This window comes from Lynx canadensis, chromosome C1 (assembly GCF_007474595.2).
Source record: "Lynx canadensis isolate LIC74 chromosome C1, mLynCan4.pri.v2, whole genome shotgun sequence".
NCBI lineage: Eukaryota > Metazoa > Chordata > Mammalia > Carnivora > Felidae > Lynx > Lynx canadensis.
The window spans coordinates 13,727,630-13,754,991 of NC_044310.1; the positions used below are offsets into that span (position 1 = coordinate 13,727,630).

Here is a 27,362-nt window from a genome sequence, read left to right on the forward strand (position 1 = left end):
AAGTAGCCTCCAAGTCCCACACCACAAAAAAGGACTGACATTCATGCCATTCACCATTCACTTTATTCAGACACCCAAGCATACCGCTCTCCCCGCAAGGCTACAGACGGTCTCCTCTGCACATGTCATTTCCACAGTAAAGAAAAACTCCATCGTTCCCAGATCCGTGAACAAAGGAAACTTTTAGGACTTCTTCCATTCGTAGCAGAGACAACAGCCCAGCCAATCAGCAATGCTTCATCCACAAAATGCCCATTTCCTTCCCCTACCCCCACTCTCCCCTCTTTTAAAGCTGCAAAGGTTACAACAGTAACATTTAAAATCTACTCACTTTAGGAGAAACACGGTGAGGCACTCATTAATTTATATCTAAAAGTAAAAATAAATAATGAGGTTCTTGAACAGGACAACTTCCTCTAGGTCAGAAGAGGACTACAGCCTGGGGGTGAAACGAGAGGTTAGCAGGTACCACGAAATGGTAGATTCTCTCCTCCTTGGAATCTCTTGCAGGTTGAGACAATTCAGTGGTATTAAAAAAGGCCTCAGCTTGGACACAACTTAGGTGAAAAGCACTGACCCAACAAACCAGGACACTATTTCGCATTCGACTTTGATGAACTGAATCAAGGACAGGGTGGCCCACCCTGATGAATGACAGCCTCCAAACAAGGGGCTCAGTTAAAGTGAGTTTTGAGACCATATATAGATTCCTCAACTCTTTGGAGAAAGTCCGTGAGAAGCTGGATCAGTCTTTAAGCCTCAACTAAGCCTGGATCTTCTTTCTCGACGTAAAACAGCAAAAAGCACCTGCGAGGTGGAGTTCTCAGTAAGAGTGCCCTCCGGACTTTGAAGCATGAGGCCGTGAAACAAAGATCTCTGGACAGGTCTGGGAAACACAAGAGGCAAACCACAATCAAGTTAGGCAGGCCTCACAAAAGAGAAAAATCTGTTGGGGGTCTTCGAAACAACAACATTCACGAGTGGGCAAAAAAAGGAAACAGGGCAATAGCCTTCAGACGTTGAGGGCAAGTCCGTCGAGATGCTTTGAGATTCTCGGCTGAGACAACGTGTGAGTTCAGCCTCCGTGCGCCACCAACACCGCAGCAGACGTGTCCCGGAAGGAGTCTCCACAAGAGTCCCTCTTCTTCCCCACGACTCCGCTGACACAAGCACCCAACACACATCCTCCCCCCGCCTGTCACACTGCAGCTTCCTGTCTGACCCTCTCAGCCCTCGGCTCTCTGTTCTCTGGCAGTGGGTCTTGGGTCTTTACCGCCAGGCCCGATTCAGGAGTTTCACTTGTGCCAGTCTCTTAGTGATCATGGTGGCAAACACCAGGCCAAAGAGGACACTGCTGATTAGCACATAGTCATAGTCGTCCTTCAGGACGTCAAACTGCTTGGATGGGTAAACTCGAGTTTGGTAAATGTCCAAGCCGTAGGCCACAACCTAGAAGGCAAAAGGAGCGAGAAATACGTAAGAAAGGTGGCCAGGGGTCCACCGTGACCTCAAACTCTGGTAAGAAAAGATATGGAATCCTCAGCTGTCTCCTGGGGTGAACCAAAAAGCAGCGATCACACACAGCGGCTGTGGGCTCTACTCACCAAACAAGTGGACTCCAGGCCTGAGGGAGCCGTGTAAATCCCTCGCATTCGAGAAACTGTCTGGTTGTAGTTAATGAATCGCTCTGCATGTATCTGCACGTCTGGAGAGTACGGGATTAGGTTCTCCTCTCTGCAAAACATCAGCCAGGACTGGCATTCAAAACTCCTGCAAGGGGATCTCTTGGCTGCCCTTTTTGAGTCCCAGGAGGTTTCCAGGCCACATATCTAGCCTCAAATCTTCCTTCAACATCTACTTGCATCATGTAGTTAAAAATTTAGCAGCTGAATGTCAGCAAGGGCTACAAGAAAGAAACCTGTGTGGAGAGTAACATCTGGATTCCTACCTCGTTCTAAATCTAAGAAAACAACAGGATGCAACTTCACCCTAGAGGAGGAAAGTCAGGGCCACTCTAAAACTCACCCACGGAGCCACACTAGGCCAATTCCTGCTCTTTGCTCCACAGTGACTCGGTCCGTGCTCCTTGGAAAACCCTAGGATCCTCCCACGTGTCTCCCCAGCTTCAGCCGCCCCTCTCTCCAAACCACACACCCCTTCCCCCCTGTTCCCCTTTTCCTGCTCCCTCTTCCCCACACCCCTAAGTGAAGAGGATTTGGGACAGAGGTGGAGAAATATGCAGAGATGATGGCTGTCAACACAAAAAATTACTACTAACAGTGACAAGCTTTTGACTTCCCCACATAACCCAGCCCCCATTGCCTCCCCGAGCTCATTTCCTAGTGTCCCTCCATCCCTGCTAGCTGCTGTGGCCACTGTGGCCTCTTCCCTGCCTCTGGCTCACCAGCCATGATCTCAGGGCACAGGCACTGGCTATCCCCTGCCTGGAAGTCTTCCCTTACATCCACAGGCTGGCTTCTGACCTCCTCCAAGGCTTCACTCCACAGTCACCTTTCCAGAGTGGCTTTCCCAGGCCACCCTCTCAAATTTCACCCCCAGGTACCCCTCCCCAACCCTTCATAGCCCCAGTCCCTTTTTTATTTTCTCTCCGTAGCATTTACAAGTACCTAACATAACATTATTTCTTTTGCTTATCTCATTTAACCTCCTCCACCAGAATGTTAAGCTCCAAGAGAGCAGAGAGTTTTGTTGGATTTGTTCACTGCTATGACCCCAGCCCCAAGCACAGCAGGACGGCAGACAGCAGGCCAAGGACCAGGTTTGTTCAATAGGTCACCTTCTCAAGGTCAGAGCCTTCAGCACCACCTGCAAGGTCTCACCTGCTTTGTTCTGTTGGGATCTCAGGACGGCGGGGATCCAGCAAGGCCTTAGGAAGGGAAAGAATTGCTCCGGAAGGTAGCCCAACTACACAGAAACAAGTCAACAGAGGTAAATGCTCACACAGTGATCCAATCCCAAATCGGGGCTAGTCACAAAAATGTCATTATCACAGAAATTTAAGATAGTTTCAAACCAAAAATTGGGTCATTGAAGTGCCCTTAAGTGGCCAAAAACAGTAATTCAAGAATACACATGGGTCTGAATCAAGGTTCCCACTTTTGAAGATACTGGTTTCTTCACACATCATCCTGAGACCTCAGGAAATCAAGTTCTAGAATCAAGAAATGGGTATGATGAGAGAGAAGAGCGCAGAAGGCCACTTGATCTCTTCAGCCCTCTCCTTTCCCTCCAGTGACAGCCGCCCGCCCCAACAAAGCGGGCGTCCCCGCCGCTGGCCAAACACCAGAACACCAGGTATGTGCGTGTCGCTGCAGGCCACAGGAGAGCCTGCTGGTTACAGGATGGAGGGACCAAATCTGGGAAACCCACAGATTTGAGAATAAACTAGTGATCCAAGTGCCTGTCGGAGCTGAGAGTCCCTGATGTCTCTAGTAAAATCCAGCAGACCAAGCAGCCTGCTAAGCTGTCACTAAGTCCCGCACCCAGACACAGAAGGAGACCCTAACCCCTGCCGGTTTCCGCAGTATCAGCACAGACATGACATCAGGGCTCAATTTGCTGGGTGAGGTGAAAATGCGGGACAGAGAAGTGACGTGGCTCATCAGAAATGAGTCGTGCCGTCTCTTACAGGTGGCAAAGCCGGACTAAGGAACTTTCTCGGCTGAAACAAAGCCCTCCTCACTAACCTCCCCTACGGTGGTCAAACAGGGTGTGCCAGTGTCGCGTCTCCAACTGTGTCCTTCAGTGTGACGCCCTACGGAAACCCCGCCACCCCGGACACCCTCCCCTGGTCACTCACTGAGCAGGTGCCGGCTGGTGATGCCCCGCTCGGTGATGGTGGCTTCCATGGCACTGATGGAGGAGGGGAAGATGTAGGACTGCTGGAGGACCTGGGGCAGCTGGGGACGGTCCAGGGAGCTGAAGGCGGTGGCGTTGTACTGCTCGGTGCCCTCGTAGAGCTCCAGCGCGGTAAACTCGTTACGCCGGGCCTTGGTATTCCAGTACTGGTACTGCAGAGAGAAGAGAGGGCAGCTTGGGACGCGGCTACTGGCTCAGCGGGAAAGGGGAACTTCCACAGGAAGCCAGCTTTCCAACGAGCTACACGTCCAGGGAGGAAAGAAACCACCCAGCACCCCACTTTTCTTCCTTGCTGCCAAGTTTACTAACTTTCAGGGTAGTTTTATCTAGTTTTATCCAAAGTGCACCATAACACAAAGGGGTTTTCAAGATACTCAGAAAGCAGAACAGTGAGTCAGCGTTTGAGTGCTTATTACATGGCAGGCGTCGTCCCAACCTAGGCCACAGGACACTCTCTCTACTTCGCAAATGATGCAACACACTGGCTCAAATAACTAGTTCAAGGTTATACAGTCAGGAAAAGGCAGGGCTGGCATCAGCCCTAGGTGGTCTAATTTCTGAGTCTGTCTCAACTGCCATCCAGGGTTTGGATCCTACAAAAACACAAAGCAGCCACTGGTTGCAACAAGAGGCGATGAAAGGATTCGAGACACGGGGAGACCAGCCATGTGCTCTTGACTGTGTCACGTCCCTGGTAGTGACACCTGTAGATCTGCCCCTCCTTACCACCACCCAGTTCTCGGAGTGCACAATGTGGACGGGGCCCTTGGCTTTCCTCTGCACGGAGGAGTGGATGATGCGCCCGGTGACACCATCAACGAGGAAGATGCCGATGAAGGTGCGCTCGTGGTGTATGTCTGTGCTCTCCGTCACCACGGCCAGCAGGTTGGGGTTCAGGCTCTGGGGAGAAGGAGAAAAGAGGTCCTTCAGAACCACAATGGCAAATCACGAGCTCCACTCTGATGTGAGCCCTGGGCACTGCGGCAGACCTGGAGCCTGCCAGCCTGGAGGAGAAACCAGACCTCCTGGTCAGGAGAGCTTCCTACTGGAGTTCGTCTTCCCTGCACTGGATCAGAGTCCCTGGGTGCCGCGTGCCACACCGGGTGCTTGGCCCACATCGCCTCACTGAATCCCGTAAACCACCCTGCAGTGGAGCTGTGGCTCTCCACGTTTGGTAGGCGAGGAAAGGCTCAAGGTAGTTAGTTACGCAACCTGCTCACGTCACAGACACAGCAAATGGTTAACTCAAGATACAGGTCTGCCCACTCACGGACCTAAGTCATCACTGCAGCGACACTGTTTCTCTCCACCACTGCCCTCCCTACCACTAAGCCGATGGCCGAGTCTGCTCTGGTCTTCCCTGACCTGCTGGTACAATGTGACACAGGGCGGTCACCCTTCTGGAAACACCTTCTCCACCTAGTGTCCGTGACACGTGCCCCCCTGCTTCTCCTCCACCCCATGGACCCCTCCTTCTCAGTCTATTCTGCGGAGTCCTCATCTCTCCGGGCTCCTGGACCTCGTCTATATTCGCTCTCATGGTCACGTCACCCACAGGAGCTGGCAATGGCCAAGGCTGCATATCTATGCCAGACTCTCCCCGAATTCCAGGCTTTGACAGGCTGCCATCTCAGTATCTCTTCCTAACTGTCCCATCTCACACCTGACACGCCCCAAAGGGAACTCCTGTCCTGCCCCCTGCCTAAAGCCTGCTCCCCGTGGGCCTCCCCCAGCATCAGGGTCTAAGACCGGAGACCTCCAAGCCATCCTGGACTCCCCCTTCTCTCTCTCCAGCACAGACCCAAGCATCCCATCCATCAGCATATCCCACTGGCTCTACCTAAAGACACACCTGGAATCTGGTCCCTCCTCACCCCCCACCGACCCTGGTCAAGCCACCACCACATCGCCGGGCTTACTACAACAGCCTATGCGGTCTGCCTGCTCTCTCCCTCGGCCCTCTGGTCTCAACACAGCAGGCTGAGCGAGCCCTTCATCTTGGTCGTTTACGTCACATTTGTGTTCCCAACTCCCCACTGGCATTCCATCTCACATGACCTAAAGGCCAGAGTGGCAGCTGTGGTATGCCCCGCCACCTGCCGCCCTCTGACCTCAGCAGCCTGGACTTTCCTCACTTACCCCATTCCAATCACACCATCTTTGCCATTTCTGGAACACTCCAGGCCCACTCTGGCCTTCCTGTCTAGAAGGTTCTTCCCCTGCTATCACACACTGTCACTTCCTCCTTCCGTCCAAGTTTCACTTAGGTGTCACCATCTCAGTGAGGCCCTCCTAACATTCCTATTTTAAATTGCACCCCCTTCCAATCCCAGCTCCCCATTCCTTCTTCTCAGTTTCACATTTTTCTGTAATCAACCTCTAATTTGCTGTAAACTTATCTATTTATTTTCGTTATTGGCCTCTCCAGAATATACAACAGCCTCAATTTTGTCTATTCTGTTCACTAACGTATCCCAGAATCTAAAAAAAGTACCTGACATCCTGATAGCACTCAAAAAAAAATGAAAGAAAGAAAGAAAGAAAGAAAGAAAAGAAAAGAAAAGAAAAGAAAAGAAAAGAAAAGAGTACAGCTTCCCCTCAGTGGTATTCCTTCTAAACCCCAACCACAGTCTAACCGTGAGAAAAACATCAAACAAAAACTGCCTACAAAACACCTGCCCAGTACTCTTCAAATCTACCAAGATCGTGAGAAACAAAGAGAGACTGAAAAACGGAACAGAGCGGAGGAGACTAGAGAAACAGGACCACTATGTGGAGCATGGGGTCCGGGGCTGGGGCCTGCGGCAGAGAGGGACCTCAGCGAAAAACCTGGTGAAGCCTGAAGAAAGTCTGGAGTTTAGTTAACAGTCTTGCACCAATGCTGGTTTCTGAGTTCAGACAGATGTACCACAGTCTCCCAGGAGAAACCAGGTAAGGGGTGAATAGGCAAATTCGATGCATGGTCTTTGCAGCTTCCCTGTAAATCTAAAATTAGGCCAAAACAAAAGGCTAATTGAAAAAAGACTCAACAGTGTGTGTGATGAATATGAATCTATTCTATTTTTTTCAATCCACTCTACTTTTTTCAACACAGAAAAACATAAGCACTCTAGTAAATTTCACCTCATAAAGGTAAATCACATAGTGAATGTATTTTTCTCTAGTACAGGTCAAGCATACTTTAGAATTTGTGTTATTTTGGTCGTTCTAAATAAGTCAAACTGACTGCAGCCACGTGGAAGGCACCCATCAATAAAGATTTCAGATCAATGGCTCCAATAGCATTAATTACACAGCAGTACACTAACCACGGTCTGTGTTATCGTCAATCTTCAAGACAATCCTGTGACGTAGGTGCTCTTATCTCCGGTATATTCTTGAAAACAGACCTTCGGGGAGCCTACCCAAATTACCCAGGACAGAAGTTAGCCTGCGGCAGAGCTAAGTCTGTACGTGGACAGCCCACAGGCCTGCACTCTGCGGCACGGCCTCACGCCTGGGGAAAGCAGCCTGCTCGTCAAGGCTCCTGGGTCGCGCTACCCTGTTCTATCCCATCTCCTCCTCCAGCTCAGCCCCCGCTCTGCAGAGGGTGTAACCAATGACCACTACTACAAGGACTGCATTCTCTCCCGGAGGTGCTGCAGCCCACTGGCCACCTCTCCGTCTCCCTCCCTTCCCCACGAACTAGTGTTGGACCACAGACGTGGGATTTCTAATGGATCAGCTAAGGCTCAACCCCAGAAAGTTCTATCAGCGCTACCACTAGTAACAACAGCTAACCTCTAGTGGGTAGTGGCCACGCGCCAGGCACTATGCTACACGTGAGCATTCGTGTGATCACACAACAACCCTAGGAACAGGGTATGTTATACTCGTTTTACAGACAATAAATTAAGGCTCAAAGGAATGAAATGACTCACTCAAGGTCAAGTATCTGCCAAATCCTAGAGCCAGAATCCAAGCCATGCCCCTCTACTTGACACCAGACTGCTGAACCGTACCTTATAGAGCACACTGCGGTCCCCCATCACACGGCCCTGGGAATGAACGTGCTCGCTGCTGCGCTTCCCCTTCACCTTGACGATGCGCTGTACTTCTGGGGGAATAGTCAGCTCCCAGCTTAGCTCAGTGGTAAGATCCTAGGGCCAGGGCAAGAGAACCAGCACTTATAAACTGGAGAGCACACTTAGACCCACAAGAGCTGTAGCCAGATACGTCCCATACTCCTTTATTTGGGGCCTCTGTGCTGGAAGAAATGGAGATCAGAGCTCCTAAGAAAACAGTAATAAGGATCTAGTTTGTGCAGGAGTTTTGGAACTCTCGGTTTGGTTCAGAAAGATACTAAAGCTAGTAAGAAAGGAGAGGAATATTCCATGGTATCCCACTGTTTGTCTGAGTAAGAAATATCCAAAGAAAGTTTACCACTTTATTACTGAAGGTGAAGATTCCTAGGGGTGCCTAAGTGGCTCAGTTGGTTAAGCGTCTGACTTTGGCTCAGGCCATCATCGTACTCTTCATAGTTGGAGCCCCACTTTGGGCTCTGTGCTGACAGATCAGAGCCTGGAGCCCACTTCAGATTCCATGTCTTCCTCTCTCTCTGCCCCTCCCCTGCTTGCTCATGCATGCACGCTCTCTCTCAAAATTAAGTAACATTAAAAAAAAAAAAAAGATTCCTGTATCTGAGGCCAGCAGTAAATTACTAAGCTGGCAGGGACCCTGAAACATAACAGGAAATGTTTTTTGGTTTTTTTTTTTTTTTTTTTTTTTGTTTTTGGTGTGTGTGTGTGTGTGTGTGTGTGTGTACACAGTTTTTTTTTTTTAATTTACATCCAAATTAGTTAGTGTATAGTCCAACAACGATTTCAGGAGTAGATTCCTTAGTGACCCTCACCCCTTTAGCCCATCCCCCCTCCCACAACCCCTCCAGTAACCCTCAGTTTGTTCTCCATATTTGAGTCTCTTCTGTTTTGTCCCGCTCCCTATTTTTATATTATTTTTGTTTCCCTTCCCTTATGTTCATCTGTTTTGTCTCTTAAAGTCCTCATGTAAGTGAAGTCATATGATTTTTGTCTCTGACTAATTTCACTTAGCATAATGCCCTCCAGTTCCATCCACGTAGTTGCAAATGGCAAGATTTCATTATTTCGGATTGCCGAGTAATACTCCATTGTATACAGATACCACATCTTCTTTATCCATTCATCCATCAGTGGACATTTGGGCTCTTTCCATACTTCGGCTATTGTTGATAGTGCTGCTATAAACATGGGGGTGCATGTGTCCCTTCAAAATAGCACACCTGCATCCCATGGATAAATGCCTAGTAGTGCAATTGCTGGGTCGTAGGGTAGTTCTATTTTTAGTTTTTTGAGGAACCTCCATACTGTTTTCCAGAGTGGCTGTGCCAGCTTGCATTCCCACCAACAATGCAAAAGAGATCCTCTTTCTCCATGTCATTGCTAACATCTATTGTTGCCTGAGTTGTTAATGTTAGCCATTCTGACAGGTGTTAAGAGCATATCTCATGGTGGTTTTGATTTGTATTTCCCTGATGATGAGTGATGTTGAGCATTTTTTCATGTGTCGATTGGCCATCTGGATGTCTTCTTTGGAGAAGTGTCTATTCATGTCTTTTGCCCATTTCTTCACTGGATTATTTTTGGGTGTTAAGTTTGCTAAGTTCTTTATAGATTTTGGATACTAACCCTTTATCTGATATGTCATTTGCAAATATCTTCTCCCATTCCGTCGTTTGCCTTTTAGCTTTGCTGATTGTTTCCTTCGCTGTGCAGAAACTTTTTATTTTGATGTCCCAGTAGTTCATTTTTGCTTTTGTTTCCCTTGCCTCTGGAGACGTGTTGAGTAAGAAGTTGCTGCGGCCAAGATCAAAGAGGTTTTTGCCTGCTTTCTCCTCGAGGATTTTGATGGCTTCCTGTCTTACATTGAGGTCTTTCATCCATTTTGAGTTTATTTTTGTGTATGGTGTAAGAAAGTGGTCCAAGTTCATTCTTCTGTATGTTGCTGTCCAGTTTTCCCAGCACCACTTGCTGAAGAGACTGTTTTTATTCCATTGGCTCTTTTTTCCTGCTTTGTCAAAGACTAGTTGGCTATACATTTGTGGGTCCATTTCTGGGTTCTCTATTCTGTTCCATTGATCTGAGTGTCTGTTCTTGTGCCAGTACCATACTGTCTTGATGATTACAGCTTTGTAGTATAGCTTGAAGTCTGGGATTGTGATGCCTCCTGCTTTGGTTTTCTTTTTCAAGATTGCTTTGGCTATTCGGGGTCTTTTCTGGTTCCATACAAGGAAATGTTCTTTATAGTCAAAGAAAACCAATAGGTATAGCTTTACAGTTAGGTACATTTTTTTTAACTATTTACTTGAGAAAGAGAGAATGAATGGGAGAGGGGGAGAGAGAGAGAGAGAGGGAGAGAGAATTCCAAGCAGGCTCCGTGCTGTCAGCACAGACCCAGACATGGGGCTTGAACCCATAAACCGTGAGATCATGACCTGACCCAAAATCAAGAGTCAGATGCTTAACTGACTGAACCACCCAGGCAGCTAAATACATTAGTATACATCCATACTGCATATATGTGGAGCCTTGGGGGGGGGGGGGGGGGGAGAGAGACTAGAAAGGGACACAAGAAGGGCACGTGGGTGGCTCAGTTGGTTAAGCGTCCGACTTCGGTTCAGGTCATGATCTCGTAGTTCGTGAGTTCGAGCCCGGTGTCGGACTCTGTGATGATAGCTCAGAGCCTGGAGCATGCTTCTGATTCTGTGTCTCCCTCTCTCTCTCTGCCCCTCCCCAGCTCATGCTCTGTCTCTCTCTCTCTCTGTTTCTCTCTCTCTCTCTCAAAAATAAACATTTAAAAAAAAAAGAAAGGGACACAAGAGCCCCCCAGGGTCCCGGTGCCATACGCTGCTTCCTGATCTGAGGGCCATGTACACAACCGCGTTCCTCTTGTGAACGAGTGAGCCGTAACCTCATGGTTCTGCATTTTCTCAATACCGTACATTGACAAACAATGGATTTAACAAAATAATGAGGTAGAAAACATACTAAATAAAAGGAACAAATTTCACAAATTCCACTTAAGTAAGAAAACCTGAATATGAACCCCACACACTCTATGGTCCATACCACCGTGACTCCAGTATTTACAAATGCACAGAAAGGACAAGGGAGGATGCACGGCCAACTACTGACACGCACTCCATCTGCAGAGGTCTGCTCATGTTCTGTGTGCTTCTGGATCAATATTTACAACATGCGTAACTTAAGTTTTTTTTTTTTTTTTTTTGAAATAAAATTTGTATTAAGAGCAAATCAGGCTGCATCGCCACCGGCTCCTGTGAAGCCATTTGAATGCACGAAAACCTCCCCAGGGAGTAAGGTCCCCAGTACGCTCACCTGGAGGTCAACGACCCAAGACTGCAGTTGGCTTATTTCCCACGTAAGCTTAGTGTCCTTTGTCCTCCTTTGGCTGCTGTTTCCTCCCATATGTCCTCAGGACTCCACTGATCATGACACCCATGAGTTTGCTCCCCTCTACCACAAAGAACCATCTCTTTCAAGGTCCCCTTTTTATCAACTTGAAGGGACAATTTTTTTTCACCCACAAGACTAAACAAGATGTTTTCCGGGGAGACCGTTTCCTGTGCTGTTTCTGTAAAGGTCGGCTACTACAAAACGTCAGGAAAGGACACTTTTTTTTTCTTTAACATTTTTAGGACAACAGCAGCTAAAACTTAGATGGCATTTATCATGTGCCGGACATTACTTCATGTGATTTACACCTTCATGTGATTTACAACCTTATGGGGGTAGGTCCTACAATCATCTTATTTCACAGATGAGAAAACAGAGCGTTGGAGAAGTCATAAGCCCGAGGTTACAAAGTTAACAAGTGATAGAGCTTGGCTTCACTCAGACAGCCGGATCCAAACCCTTAAGCTCTACACTGTATTGCCTCTCAAAAGACCCTGCAGGACAGGATGGAGGGCCTCTGGTGAGTCCACAAATCCCTTCTGTCCACAGCCCTACTAACGAGGCCAAAGTCAGCCCCTTGTGAACCTCAGAGCTGGACCCCAGAGCCAGTGTCTACACTGTTTGCTAGTGCTGGGCTCAAGTATGTCAGCATTAGAACAAATCAATCTCATATCTAAAAATAAAACTCAAAGCACACATTCCATCAGGAGCGGGTCAATAACATCATCCTCATACAGAAAGCACGACTCATTACTCAACCCGGGTTCCCACCTCCCACCCGCTCAAGGATGGACAACAACCCTTCTCTCTGCTATAGAAAAAGAACATGGAATAAAAACTCCCCAGGGGAGGAGCACTTGGGTGGCTCAGTCGGTTAAGCGTCCGACTTTGGCCCAGGTCATGATCTTGTGGTACAAGAGTTCACGTCCCAGAGCCTGCCTGGGATTCTCTCTGCCCCTCCCCCACTTTCTCTGTCTCTCTCTCAAAATAAACTTAAAAATTAAAAAAAAACCTCCACAAGGGCATGTATCGGGCACCCCTCTTTCCACAGCACCTAGACCCTCGTCTGCCACATAGCAGTCGCTCAGTATGAAAATGACCACAAATCAGACATCGGGATTATGCTGATACGTCTACAACAGAATGCATGCTATAATCCACTTCTTAGTGGAACATCCGAGGGACACCCTTACTCCTCCCCAAAAGGTCCTGCCACGAGGCGCCTTCCCTACCTTTCGAAGTCGATATCCACATAGCCGTCCCTGTTCTGCATCCACCAAATAGAAGAAGATGGAAGGGGCGAGCTCATGGAGCTGTCGCAAGACATTCCGAGTGGCTGGGAACGCCGTGACCTTGAAAACCCCAGATAGCCCAAAGAAGGAATTAAAGGAAAAGGACTCTCCATACAGTTTCTCAAGATTCATTACTGTTCACCATCAAAAAGAGCCTTAAGAATAAAATAGCAAGTCTTAAAAGAGTTGAAGTCCACTGACCCGACGTGGGGCGTAAGTCTACTTTTGCTAAGAGCCCGAGTTTTCTCAGGTGCAGGAAGAGCCATCGGGTGGCTCAGAGACGCCCCTCAAGCCCACACACGTGCTGGCTTCTTTGACCAGCTCCGACCACATACCTCCCCCCACATCTGACCCTCTTGGATGCCCTCCGGCCACTCGGAAGTCTCGCACCTTGTACTCATCATCGATCAACAGCAGCACCTTGGCGTAGTCTTGATCCATGATGGGGAGAAGCAAAGACTGCAAGATGGGGCGCTTCAGCACCGGGGGGGCCACCTGACTCCACTTCCCGAAAATGGGATTGAAGACATACAGCGAGCTCATTCCCGTCTCCTGAAATGGTCAAGCAAACAGTCAGACTCCGCCAACCGGAAAAGGCGGCAAACGCTAAGGGTACATCTGGAGAGCTGGGACCTCGGCTCAGCTGTGACAGCCTCTCCAGTGCCCTCTGGGTGGATTCCCTCTTTGTGCAAAATCACGTCCTGCCTCAGTGGGAACGGTCCTTGAGGCTAGCGTGTCAGAAGGCAAACAGGTAAACTGCCTGTGGCTCCAAAGCTAACCAAGCACCGGACATGCTGAGGAACAAACAAAACGGTCGGCACCGACCGATTCGGCAGTGTCTACCAAACCGCCTTTCCAAGGACATAGAGTGAATCCACAAAAATCCAGCTAATTCTGGGAGGCAGAGATAAACAGCTTGTGTCCTGCTCTCCCTCGTCTAAAGAGAAACCGGTGGCCTGTGTCTCTGGGAATGAGGAGAGCTGGCTCGTTCCAGGTCTGGTGACGTCACAGCTCCTCCAGAGCCAACCGCCCCCCCACCGGTCCAGGATGCTCCCACCACTCAGGCAAACAGCTGCCTAACCCCTGAACACCCGTCCCTAGCTATCCCAGCATGCCAAAGGCCCCGGAGAAATTCGGCTTGCAAAACACCAAAAAGCCACACCTACTTTGGCTCAAATCCGAGGAGGACAGCCTCACCTTGTCCTTTACCAGAAGGGTGCACTGCGGGGGGTGGGGGAAATGGGCAGTAGTTCTCTGGACCATCAGTTTAAAGGAGGAGTCTGGCTTGACGTTGGGGAGATACTGTTTCCACAGGATGGTGCCAGAGCTGCTCTCAATGCCAAAAAGCTGCAAGATAAACAAATAACTGGCTCGCTACTAGAGAGACAAGCCGAAGAACCGATCCTATCCTTGGAGACTAGAACTGGCGCTATCCCCTACCAGAGGCTTTTTGCTTCCCACTGGCGGAGCCTCAAAAGGTTTGGGTACCCGGGGCTTCAAATGCCCTCACCTTGCCTGAGGCCGTCACCATCACCATCATCTTCTGGAGGTTAAATTCGTCTCTGGCTAGGGTGTCAATGTTGACCTCATTCTTAATCTGGCTTCGGGGCTTCCGAGCGTCGTAGAACATCTTCCAGAGGTGGGAGGTCCATGCCTGCAGCAGGATGAGCTGCGACGAGAGGCGTTTCAGGAACATTCCCAGCAAGCCGTCTGGTGTCAAGGAAAAGGTAACGCAACTGAGGCTCCCTCCTCATCGGACTAGGTGTTGCCAGCAAGGGGCTTCTCCTAGCGAGGGGTCTCTCCCGCTCCTGTGGGGCATTCAAGTCATCCACACACCAGGCTGCAAGTCCAACGGGCAGTCCTTTGTCTGAAGCTGCCCATCTCACGCTCAGGTACAGCCAGGCAGGAACTTCCAAAACCTGCTTTCCTGGCTCACAGTACTCCACCTCCTGGAATCTTGGGAGAGGAGACTAACTAGGAGGTCAGGGGTCAGCCACGCAGGCTGTAGCCATGCTGGCATGTCTCCACCACGGCCCGCATCCAGAATGGCCAGAGGGAAGCTTCTGGGTGCCGCGACAAAGCCACAAGAGGGGTGAGTATCGGGGTGCAGGACGTAGAGGCAGGTGCACTGTGGACAGGTACTCCCATTACCCACTGCTTCATTCCCACCCCGTCAGCTATTTAACCTATTCCCAACAGACCAAGTGATGACTGACCCCCAGAGCTATCACTCACTCCACCCCACCCCGTGACTGAGGATGCCACCCTCGAGTCTCCTCCGGAGGGTCAACGTGGCCATCGGAGCCAGCCAGTGTGAATAAAGAGCACGGTCTCTGGTGTCGCCTGAATTAAAATCCCAGCTCTACTACTTACTAGCTGGGTGACCCCTGTACATAACCTCTGACCTCTGGTTCCTCATCTGTAAAACCACCTGTCGTCTGCTGGGCTATTGGGAAGATCAGACCACAGGATATACACACAGGACTTCACACCATGCGGGGTCCACGGCGAGCGTTCACTGAAAAGTAGTGCCTTTGCATATCCTACTTTGCAGCAACCTCAGCTCAAGGAAGAGGAGAGCCAACGGGACAAGTCACAGCCCCAGCGATCCATGCACACACGGTAGGCACCTCATCGATGCCAGCCAGGACAAACAAAGAACTAACCAAAAGCTAGCCACGCGAGCAGGCAACGAGCAACAGGGCAGCAGGAAGCAGATTTTACCTTGAATTGCTGGATCCGGGCAGCAGAAATGAATAGTAAAGTCAAATTAATCCTCAGCTCAAGAAAATCCACAATGCCTACCGGGGTGCCTGGCCCAGAGGAGGCCGAGGAAACACCAGCTGCGGAGCGAGGTGAAGGGGAGGGAGGGAGAGGCGGGAGGCAGGACTGACCAGAGGGGAGTGAACCAAGTCCAGCCTGCGGCTTGGGACTGGCCGGCGTCAGAGGGCACCGCCAGTCACCACGACAACCGCACCCGCCCAGTCACACCTCTCCAGAAAGATGTGGCTGGGGTTTAGGGATGCCTGACACAGTGCCTGGAGAACCGAGGTACCAAGGCAACGGTAGCTATCATTCTACTGAGTCAAGCTTCCTTTCCCTCAGGATCTCGCCACAGAGGGATGCACAAGAGACTCCTTCAGAAAGAAGAACGGTTATCTAAATCCCATGGCCACAAATGCCCCGGAAACTGGTCACAGAGCTAGGTCCACACAGACTGGCAAAACGACTGTGCCCAGGAAGCCGGGGAGGCCACGAGCCAGCGTCTCTTGTGGTCTAACTACCAAACCCGTTCCCGGGGCGGCCCCTCCAGCAGCCCTGCTGTCCCGGCCTCCGTGCCTACCCGCCTTCTTGCCAAATTCGCCTTCCAGCTCAGCCTGCGCGCCAGTCAGGGGCAGATCCACCGTCTCCAGGCACACCACCTCCGCCAGCGACTCCTCCCGGCCCCACAGCACCACCTTCCCTGCTACAGAAACCCCGGTTACAAAAGCCAAGCCCGCCTCCCCCATCGCCTGAACGCACTCTTCTCCGTGGCTCAGGGATTCCAGCAGCTCCTGTGGGAGACAGAGAAGCAGCGGGGGAGGGGGGGATTCAGCAGCTCAAGTAAGGGGAGTTCCATACCCCCCCCTAGAATGCTAAGGGATTACTCAAAAGCAGGTGACATATGGCTCTAAAAAACATTCAGGCTACACTCCGCTGGAATCTTTGCCAGCAGCCGGTCCACAGACCCCAAAATAGAGCCTGACTAGAAATCTGGGCAGGCCTGAAGAAAAAAGAAGAGGGCCGAAGGAGGTCTGCTCACCCAGCTGCTGCAGAAACAGCACCAGGTGGTCCTCCGTCTGCACCAGGGCCCGGTAGCCCACGGAGTCATCCTTCTTCAAGAACACCTGGATGTAGAGCTGTGGGCAGAGTGAGAAGCACGCAGTCGGCGAGCATCCACACGCCTCTGAGCACCAGACCCCAAAGGCCGAGGCACAGGGAGTGGCTAGGGGCCCGGCTCATGGTGTTATTCGCTGTGTAAACAACACGGCTACTGCTCAGACCCCCCGCGAGATAACGTGAACTCGTCGGAGCCGGCGCAGGGGTGCTAGGCTGCAGCTCAGACCTCCCCAAGGAGGAACCTGCGTGCTTCCCGGGCGCCACGTCATTCCTCGTGCTCCGATCCCCCGCAGAGCGAGCAGAAGGCTCAGATCAGACGTTCCATTTTGGAGACGAAGAAGCCACGGCCCCACACAGGCTGAAGAACACCCTGAACGTGCAGAGTGGCAATGCGGGGCGACAGCCGGAAGTGCAGGCTGTGGCACCGGTGACCCCTTACCAGCTCCGTGACTCTGGGTGACATCCTGAATCTCACCAGTTTCATTGGTAAAATGAGGGTAGTATAGCCACTTCACAAGGCTGGTGACAGGCGGGGTCCAGTCGATTAGTGCGTTTATGAAAAGCTCAGCACAGCGCCTGGCACGCTCACCGCTTGGCATAAACGACACCCGCCTCTGCTGTGATTCACAGGGACTTGCGACAGGTCGGCTGCTCAGGAAGAACTAGAACCCGTGTCCGGAGAGCCCTAATCCAGGGCCCCAGGCTGCGAGCTGGCCCTGAGGAAGCGAGGCTCACGGTGAGAGGCTCGCAGGACAGAGCCTCAAGACCAAGGCCCCGACTCACCCGCTCTGGCCGAGTGCCATTCTGTTCCAGGCTGAAGGTGATGGCGGTGTCCAGCAGCCGCCGACCCGTTTCCACTAAGTAGAGATTAATGGTGTAGGTCTGGTTGAAGCACGCCAGTGAGTCCTGCGGGTACGGACAACACGGGGTAACTCGAGAGATCCCCCAAAGCAAAGCCCCACAGAGGACGTCCAAGAATTGGGGTGAACCACCCTAGAGGGGGACCAGGCCAAAAGAGGAAATACACGCAAAGGAAAACAAAAGGAAAAAAGAAAGCTTAATCCTGAGACGGAAGTAAGGTACCTGAGTAAACAAACAGAACTACGACTGCCGTACTTGTTTCAGAAGGAAGTCGGTGCGGCACAGCAGACTTCCCAGAGGTAGGACCACAGAGCTCTCCAGAGGAGCTTCGGGGACAGGGGACGCAGCAACAAGCGTGCCACCCAGGGTCCCACACACTGCCCCGATGCAGATGCACAGACTACCACTTGGCAATACCAGCCAGGACCCCAGAAGAGACAGGGAAATTGAGCGCCAGAGGAAAAAGTGCTTAAGAACAGATTCTAGCGTCTCTCCTTCCAAATTCCCAACTAAAGAGGATCCAGAGAAACCGGATTTCATTTACAGAACGTGGCAAACCCCATGTGAGGCTGAGGGCTCCAGGAGACCCGCTCCAAGCCTCAGCTGCTCCCAGCTTCCCTGGAGGGCCACCCCTGTCTCTAGGTCTGGCACGATGCCAGACGCCCAATGCTAGTACTCAATGCCACACTGTACCTGAGGACTAGACTTCTCCGAAAAACTCCCCAGTGACCCATCTTCAGAACTGCTAGGTTTCTACGGGGGAAAAGAGAAGGACAGAAGGAGAAAATTTAGCCAAAGGGTCATTCCCCAGTCACCAAAATGAAGCTCTCACTTCTGTGTTGTCTCAGCCCCTGAAGAAGACAAACCTCACTCCTGACTCCTGCCCAGAGAGCCCGTGCAGCCCTTAGCAGCCCCAGGGGAAAAGTGAGGTTGTAATATTAGGGTTCATTCCTGGGGACAAGGGGGTATGCAGAAAGTTCTGTAGAACCAGCGAGAACTTATTTCTCAACGGCTTCCTGCCCCCTGCATTCCAACCGCCCCGACTTTTGGCTCTCAGGGCTCCTGGTAGATACGAGGAGATGCTACTCTCAATACTCACCACTTCACTCCGACAGGTCACGACCGCAGCCACCGTCTTCTCCCCAGTGGTGGCAAAGCTCACTAGGGCAGCCTGGGAATAAAGCAAAGTGCCACTTCCTAAATGGGGCCCGTACCAGCCAGTGGCCTTACAGAGGAGCACCTCTACAGGGAGGTCCCCTAGGCCTTGAGGCTAAAAGTGCTCCTGACTTTGGAGCACAGCAGCCAGGGCACATGAGAACAGACGAAGGCCCCAGGTGCGTCCATAGCTGCACATAAGCCTTTCCCCGTACCTCCAACACAGGCACAGGCCAGTCATAAATCTCATGCTGTTATTAGTATCTACACGGAAGCTCGAATTAACATCCCCACCCTGCTGCAGACTAAGAGGAAGGCCCTAGTTTTACTCTAAACATTCTTTGTGACTCTCAGAAAAAGAGTGTTCCATTTCTGCTCTAAGGCTAACCCCTCTCAAAGCACACACAGAGATGTCTGGACCCGGAGGAAACATCTACAGATTCAGAGGCAGGGTTTTCTAGCTTCGTGACTTGGCTAGATTCGCCTGAATCCTATGCTGCCTGCGGTTACCTGTGGGAAGTTCTTGAGCAGACTCAGGACCCCATGACGATAGTGCAGCAGAGCATAGTGACTCGGGGACAACTGCAGGAAGAACTGGGCCCGAGAAGGATCCACCGGGTTGGGCTGCGTGGGCAGGACCCGGGGCTGGAACCCACTTGCAAATTCCAAGTCAAGAGACTGAAGGGCAAGAAGAAAGCGGATTAGGGCTAAACGCAGGCAAGTCACTGATCCACTGATCCATCCCAGGCCTGCTTCCCCTGCCCCACTTTGCCAGTGAAAGTAACTAGGCCATGGCATGTGGCTCCGGAAGCTCCCATTCAGGTTCCCCAAAGAGAAGAGTGGCCCATTTCCCCTCACACCAGGTCAGCCAGAAGCCTGACCTTTTCCCAGCAACTGCCAAGGCTCAGGAAGGAAGCAGCATCACCAGGAGAAAGGCTTTCCTAAGCGGCAAAGCCAAGGCCTTGGGCCAGAGGGCCGCAGCACTACCTCTCACCTGCAGTGGGATCTGTCTCAACTCCCACTCCGTCTCCAGGGCCAAGGTCTGGAGGGACCGTGAGCTCGGATCAGGACACACCAGCACAGCCTCATCCACCACACCACAGGCTCCGGTGAGACTCTGAAGCCAGGGCGTTGAAACCCTGACCTACAGGAAAGATAGCCTAGTGAGAGAGGTTCGTGAGAACTTTTACATTTCCCTCTCGGCTCATCAGCAATGTCACCACCAATCTCACGGGGGGCTAAGATCAAAGGTTCTTCATGGCTGGCTCTAAAGGACTTCTTCCCATCCCTCCCAACCTCTCAAGAGCTCCAAAGTTGGAGAAAATCAGGATTTTGTTTCTGGTCACTGGAAAAACATACCCAGTCGTCTTTAAGACCTGATACTTCAGGTAAGCGTTTCTCCACTATATTTATCAAATGTGGTTTCCTCGCTATCTCACGGTATCATCTTCTAAGAAACTCACAGGCAATGAAAGCAACTTATGTAATTTTCAGCCACCCCAGTAGAGCACCGTGTACAAATGTGAGGGCTTTAAACAAACACTGGATGAGAAGAAAAGAGTCCCAAGTGACCAGAATCAGGGACCACGAATGGCTTCTGCATCTTCCCGGCCAAGTTCTCTGGTCCTGGATGCAAAGAAGGGCTCCATCTATTCCCCTCCACAATCCACAAGGCTCTTCAAGCCGATGCCTTGACCATACCTGCTGAACAATCTCTCCATCTTCCACGTTAAACTTGACAATGTTCACGTGGCTGAAGGGAACGACTCCGAGGGCCCACACCACCCCAGAACCGTAGGAATACATCATCTGGTAATGGATGCTGTCACTAAGAGAAGAAAAAAGGCAAGGAGCAACAGCTTCAGCTGTGGGACAGGCCCATCTCAGGGGTCCTCTAAAATCAGTCAGGTCCTGGGGCACCTGGGTGGCTCAGTCGGTTAAGTGCCCGACTTGGACTTGCCCGACCTGGTTTGTGAGTTCGAGCCCCGCAATGGGCTCCGTGCTGACAGCTCAGGGCCCGGAGCCTGCTTCGGATTCTGTGTCTCCCTCTCTTTCTGCCCCTTCCCCACTCACACTCTGTATCTCTCTCAAAAATAAACATTCTTAAAAAATAAAATAAAATAAAATAAAATAAAATAAAATAAAATAAAATAAAACAAAATCAGTCAAGTCCTTAGCCAGAAGTCACAAACTAGCAGTCCCCAAGTAGGTTTTGTTTGGCTCACAGTTTTGTTTTGTTTGTTTGTTTGTTTGTTTGTTTTTTAAATAGTCGTCAATATTTAGAACTGAGACTTTACAGGGGCGCCTGGGTGGCTCAGTCAGTTAAGCGTCTGACTTCGGTTCAGGTCACAATCTTGCCATTCCAAGTTCGAGCCCCACATGGGGTTCCATGCTGACAGCTCAGAGCCTAGAGCCTGCTTCGGACTCTGTATCTCCCTCTCTCTCTGCCCCTCCCCCGTTTGCACTCTGTCTCTCTCAAACAGGAATAAACCATAAAAAAAAAAAAAAAAGGAACTGAGACTTTACATGTAAAAATCAGATTTCTAGCTCTTCTTAAAAAGTAGGAATGGCATCCCCAGGCATTCCTATAGGGCACCAATCTGCTGGGTAAGGCTGCCCCCTGGAGGCCAGCCAGGCACACTGCAGCTGCCGGCAAGCCCCATTGGGCCTCCTTTGCTCCAGGATGCCATGCACTTGGCCACAAAGGAACTTGAGTTTTACACTCTGAAAATGGCCACAGGTCTAAGCCAATCTTTTCCTTTCCTCCCTGCCTCCTAATCCCTCCCAGCTTTCCACATCTAGGACTTCTGGAAACCATCTCAAACCTCACCCAGCTCCTACCCTGGCCTCTTCTTCAGTTGTTCTGATTCATAACATGAATGAAAGGCTGAGTCCAACTGAAGACGTACTTGGGTGGCTCAGTTGATTAGGAGACTGACTCTTGATTTCAGTTCAGGTCACGATCTCACAGTTCATGGGTTCAAGCCCCGTGTCGGGCTCTGTACTGACAACATGGAGCCTGCTTGGGATTCTCAGTCTCTCTCTCTCTGCCCCTCTCCTGATCACGCTCTCTCTCAAAAATAAGTAAACATTAAAAAAGAAAGAAAGAGGGGCGCCTGGGTGGCTCATTCGGTTGAGCATCCGACTTCGGCTTGGGTCATGATCTCGCGGTCTGTGGGTTCAAGCCCCGCGTCAGGCTCTGTGCTGACAGCTCAGAGCCTGGAGCCCACTTGGGATTCTGTGTTTCCCTCTCTCTCTGCCCCTCCCCTGCTCATGCTGTCTCTCTCTGTCAAAAATAAATAAACATTAAAAAAAAAAATTAAAAAAAAAAAAAAAGAAAGAGAGAGAGAGAGAAAGGCTTAGTCTGACTTGAACCAGAAGTCAAAAAGCCCAGAGTGTTATGACCAGGAGCAAGTGAGCCACTCCCTTTGCCGGACTGCCTCTAGTGCCCAGTTTGAGAATTTTCTCCTCACTGCAAAGGAAACGCCAGAGGTAGCAAGGCCTTTGAGCGCAGGCCTACATCTAGTGAGCCCCACACCATCCATGTGATACCAATATAAGGTGAGCCTGAGCCAGAACAAACGCTTCAACCCTCAAGGAGACACAGGGGCTTGTGGAGAGCACGGCGAGGCAGTCATCACCGGGTGGGAAGGTGGCCTTACCTTTCTGGGAGATGTTCCACCCACTTTAGGTGCCCACTGGAGAGATGATGCAGGGCAAGAGTGGTCTTCTTCAGGACCGCGATGTACCTCACTGATGCCTGCAGGCCTACCAGCCCAAGCGCCTGGAAACTGAGCACAGGTACAGGGGTGAGCACGGCCTGGCACCTCCGGGGCCTCGGACTAGAGGAGACGATCTGGAACACTACCACTGCAGCTTGGTAGGTGAGAAAACAGGCCTTGGAGCCAAACGCATCAGAATCCTAATACTGGCTCTGCCTGTGCTTGGCTGACTTGAGGGGCTGCATTTCCAACCACTCGGCTGTTCTGCTCCGGAGACCCCAGGAACCTCCTAAGGGTTGCTCCCCCCACCCCGCCCCCAGGACTGCACAGCAAGCAGGTGATCCCTCTACCGTGGCAACCTTCACACAGTACTGCCACTGAAGGCTACGTGCTTGCCTCCCCCAGCTGACAGTGTGTTTCTTGATCTCACATTCACACGTGTGTTCCCACTGTCTGGAGGGCTTGCCAAGTGTTTGCCAAATACATTACTATCAGAAGAGGTATAGGCTACTGCAAATGACCCTGTAACGGAAACAACCCCGGTAAAGGTGTAACAGTAGCCCAAGCTGCTCTCGCAACGTAAAATTAAAACCCTGGGAGGTTTACATGACATTCCTATACCTAGGACATTACAGAGTTCTCAAGTCACGGTAAGATGAGGACCACCATTCGAGGGCAAGGATATACTCTGCACCTAGCACAGAAATCTGAGCCTACGGGGGTTCAATAAACACTGGCAGAGTAACCACATGTTCCATGACCTCAACTCATCAAGACACTGGGTGTTTGATGTTCTTTGGCTCTTCGGTGGTCCGTGAGGAAAAAAGCCAAAAGACCCGGAATTGCTGTCCATGCAGACCTGTGTTCCAGCAAAGCCTCACGCCAAGCCTACGTGAAACACAGCTTCTTTGCCCTCTACCTGCCACTGTCCAAGGTAATCTCCCAATTCAGGCCCCCAATGTTAGTCTCCCAGGAACGCATGATCCGGCCTCCATTGGACACAGTGATTGCATCTGGAAGAGAAAAGACCACGGTGAAGTCATCTCCCCAACTGGCCCTCTGTAGCCTCCTCCGACAGTCTGTGCACAATGGCCGCACCTCTGATGTATGGACGCAAATGGAAGTTACTTGCAATACCCGTCCTTTCCTTTTGAAAACACCCCTTCTCCTTTCTTAGCCAACCCTGCACAAAGGAAGGAACCAAGGAATGGGGAGATGGGGCCAACACCACGAGAGAGACAAAGCAGGACTCTGCTTACCCTGTCCACAGAGCAGCATGGCGTCCACAGCCCCTTCTGCTGTGCCCTTGTCGACATGGCGCCACACTGAGAAACATGAGAGTCAGACATTACCATAAACTATAAAAGAGAGGCATCCAAGGAGACAGGTAGGAGAGAACTGAAGAGCTCTTTGTTTGCGTAGCAGTACCCAATTTTTTTTCAAAGGAGAGAAGGATTACAGCTAACTGGCAATGGTCTCCTCCCACTCACTAGGTAAGGAGGGGAGGAAGGGTTGAGAGGAGCGACTCTTATCCCAGTCTGAAGTCTCTTCACTTCCCATACCCCCTGCCACCCTAAACATACGATTGACAAAACAAAATCTCTGTGATCCACAAGAAAAGTAGTGATCGTAAATTACATGTCCACAATCTTAGTGCCTAAAAACATCCATGAAAGCAGCATAAGGAATTGGGAGTGGCATCCAAACCTTTACTGCAGAATAAAAGAACGGGTTTTTTGAAGCAGTATCTTAAGAACTCGCAGGAGTTCTCTTACTCGCAGTAAGAGATGCATCTTTTGGCCAACCTGTCCCTAACTTGAGTTGCAGCCAGGAAGACTACCTAAGCCATAGGCCATTCTGGATTCACTATGGTCAGCCATCCCATCCCAAGCTGATGGCCTACACAGGTCACTCACAGATCTCCCCCGTCCGAGAATTTAATGCTGCAATCACATTCTTTTCTGTGGCCACAACCAACTTCTTGGATCCAGGGGAAAATTCCAAGGAGGCAAACTTGAGCTTCCCAACATACTGCTGTCTCCTGAGGAAGAGAGTACAGGGCAGTGAGAGGGGTCAAAATCATCACTGCACAAAATATTTTGGGAAAAGACAACTGTGCCAATACGTGAGGTTGTCACCATCTTAGGTCCTTATCTTAGGACACAGGAGAAATGTCTGTTAACGAGATCTGACCAAAAGCAAGATTTCTATGCAGTGTAGTCAGAAGCAAACAGAACAAGGAGAAAGAATACACCCTGGTAGATAAGAAGTGCCAGTCTTCCTTTTAAGTTCACATGTTTGTCTCAAGTGACACATCTGACCAAAACCCCCTGGAATAAACATTAGTCTTCTCGGTCTTCGTTAACAGAGGGACTAGACGCTCCTATTACACATGAGGAAACAGACACAAAGCCTGTTGTTCACAAGCACACAATCGAACTTGCCCTTCTATTTTCACCGAGCTCTGGAGAAAAAAAAAAAAATCATGCAGATTCTCCAACCAAACTCCATAGATGGGGTCAGGCTTCTGTTCTCTACAGCCTTTTCGAGCCCACTCCATGTTTGGGACCCATTTGACTCATTACTCAGACTTCCCTTGGAACAGATCCCATAACTTTGAACATCGTTCTCTAGCATAAAGGGAATATAATTAACTCTGCATGGCTCACTACCAAGTACACAGGAGGTGCCCACACGTGGCTGTTAGGCAAGAAATACTCTCATCTCTGGCAAACTAAACACACATGGCCTTTACACTAAATTTCTCTGGTGGTGTGGTTTGGTCTGGTTGTTTTTTGTTGTCGTTGTTGTTTCGTCTTCTTTTTTAAAGAAACTGAGCAGATAGACAGACCTATGTGCCATTTGACAGTTTCTACTGGTATTTTCACATACTTAATTCTTGCTATATCTATTAAATGCTCTATGAAGTACATAGGATAAACGTTACTAGTTTGATTTTACAAGTAATAAATGACTACTCTCATTTTACACATAAGTAAACTAATGTCTATTGAGGTCAACTAGTTACTGTCAGATCTAGAACACAAAACTAAGAACTTCTGACTCTAATACCCAAGCTCTCTTTTAAAATATTGCTATCTTTTGGGGTGCCAGGTGGCTCAGTCAGTTAAGCGTCTGATTCTTGGTTTCGGCACAGATCATGATCTCACGGTTCATGGGTTTGAGTCCACAGCGGGCTCTGAACTGACAGCACGGATAAGCTTGCGATTCTCTCTCTCTCTCCCCCTATCTCTCTGCTCCTTCCCCGATTGCTCACTCACACTCTAGCTCTTGCTCTCTCTCACACTCTCTCGAAACAAATAAATAAACTTAAAAAAATATATTGCTATCTTTTATTTGAACTGCAAAAGTAATGCCTGCTCATTGTAGAAAATATTAAAACTATGTAAAAGTATGTTTTAATCTTAAAATGCTTAAAATACCACCACTATAAACTTTTTGGTGTTTTAGGGTATTTCCTTCTGTTTATTCTTCTATTTGTAAATTGCATATACCTAGTATTTGGTAAGTTTGAATATCGCAAGCACATATATGTAAATACACCATATGCATGTAATATTCACATATTACATTGTAAGGATTTGCACATATCATTAAAAATGTGACTCGAGGGGCACCTGGGTGGCTCAGTCCGCTAAGCCTCTGACTTCAGCTCATTATCTCACAGTTCACAAGTTTCAGCCGCGCATCGGGCTCTGTGCAGACAGCTCAGAGCCTGGAGCCTGCTTTGGATTCTGTGTTTCCCTCTCTCTCCACCCCTCCCCTACTCATACTCTGCCTCTCTCCTGCTCTCAAAAATAAATAAAAAAGCATTAAAAAAAAAAAAAAAACTTTTTAGTGTGACTCGAGTTGCCTTTGTCACACTGTCTCATGTCACATACAGATACATCTGCCCCACCATACTGAGCTACTTCCTAACTCTGTATCCACAGCACCTAGAACACCCATTGGCCCATTGCAAGCACTCAACAAATACACGAATCAATGTGTCTGATACAGAAAAGACTGCACAGAAGAGGAGGTATCCAAGCTGGGCTCTGAAGAATAAACTGTTCCCTGAACAGTAATAATAACGGGTAACATTTACTAATTGCATTCAATGAGCCAGGCATTGTACTAATTTAAAGGAATGATCTCCCTCATCCTTACAACTACTGCAGGTAACAATGGACTACTAGTAAACCCATTTTACAGATAAACCTTGGCACAGCGCTGTTGAGTCACTTTCCCAAAATCGCACAACCCTTAAATGGCAAAATTTAGTTTCAAATAAAAGCAAACCAATTCCAGGACCTTAAGGAAGGGGGCGGGAGTGAGTAAGTGAGTGAATGAATGAGTTAATGGCACCTCCCGGCTGATGTGAGGCTTGCCGGGTCTTATTCTGATCCCAGGGTTGAAGTTGCCTGGAAGGGAGCAGAAAGGGCACTCGGTTTAGGACCTGTCTTGACCCAAGCCTCTGTTCACATACCCAAGAGACGCCAATTCACGGAAGAACGAGAGCTCACTGAGGGGCTGACGACCCCCGACACCGGTAGATCAGAAACCTGAGTCACAAAAACAGGGCCTGACGGGGGAGGATGGAGCAGTGACCTCTGACCACAAACCCAAGCATGCCTGAATGTCAGGGCCGGCTTCACGGGCTAGCGACCTGTCACCCAGGGACTGGCTTAGAAGTGCCCCTAACGCTTGGTTTAATGCTCTGCTCTGGCCATCTCAAAACTCTTCATTTTTCAACGCGGGGTCCCACATTTTCATTTTGCACTGAGCCCCGCAAGTTATGCAGCCGATCCTGCTGCCTGTAACGGCCCTCCCTTTAGCAAGCACATAGGTACTGAGAAAATAGCCACATATTTCCCGAACAGGCCACACACGCACGCACCAATCAAACTTGCCCACTTGGTCTTCGTAGACCGCGTCCGAAAGGACAAGCAGGGCGGCCCAGAGCCAGGGCCAAAGAGTCGCCCCTACCGCCGCCGCCATGATAGGAGCCCGGGCCGCCGCCGGCCCGGCATGCACCGGGCCGAAGGCTCCGCCTCCGTGGACCATAGAGTTGGGAGCGC

At 50.1% G+C, this 27,362-nt stretch overlaps 1 protein-coding gene across 4 annotated transcripts; it reads right to left on the bottom strand.

Moving 5' to 3' along the window:
* Positions 1–44: 44 nt before the first annotated feature.
* EMC1 (ER membrane protein complex subunit 1) lies at positions 45–27,348 on the bottom strand. 4 transcript variants are annotated; one of them, XM_030325093.1, is made up of 24 exons: positions 27,182–27,348; positions 24,198–24,322; positions 23,541–23,606; positions 23,201–23,294; positions 22,222–22,350; positions 20,261–20,387; positions 19,554–19,703; positions 19,070–19,237; positions 18,504–18,575; positions 18,098–18,157; positions 17,327–17,449; positions 16,467–16,563; positions 16,008–16,130; positions 15,389–15,397; positions 14,175–14,374; positions 13,862–14,011; positions 13,055–13,216; positions 12,605–12,724; positions 7,881–8,018; positions 4,606–4,779; positions 3,821–4,031; positions 2,841–2,925; positions 1,605–1,734; positions 45–1,449 (listed from the first exon to the last, which is right to left on the bottom strand). In XM_030325093.1, exons 1-24 carry the CDS (start codon positions 27,346–27,348, stop codon positions 1,270–1,272), a joined length of 3,060 nt encoding a protein of 1,019 aa, XP_030180953.1. In that variant the 3' UTR covers positions 45–1,269. The 4 variants fall into 4 exon arrangements, with proteins under 4 accessions (XP_030180953.1, XP_030180954.1, XP_030180955.1 ...); XM_030325094.1 differs by having other exon boundaries at positions 16,008–16,127; positions 27,182–27,304; XM_030325095.2 differs by lacking the exon at positions 15,389–15,397 and having other exon boundaries at positions 27,182–27,313.
* Positions 27,349–27,362: the final 14 nt, after the last annotated feature.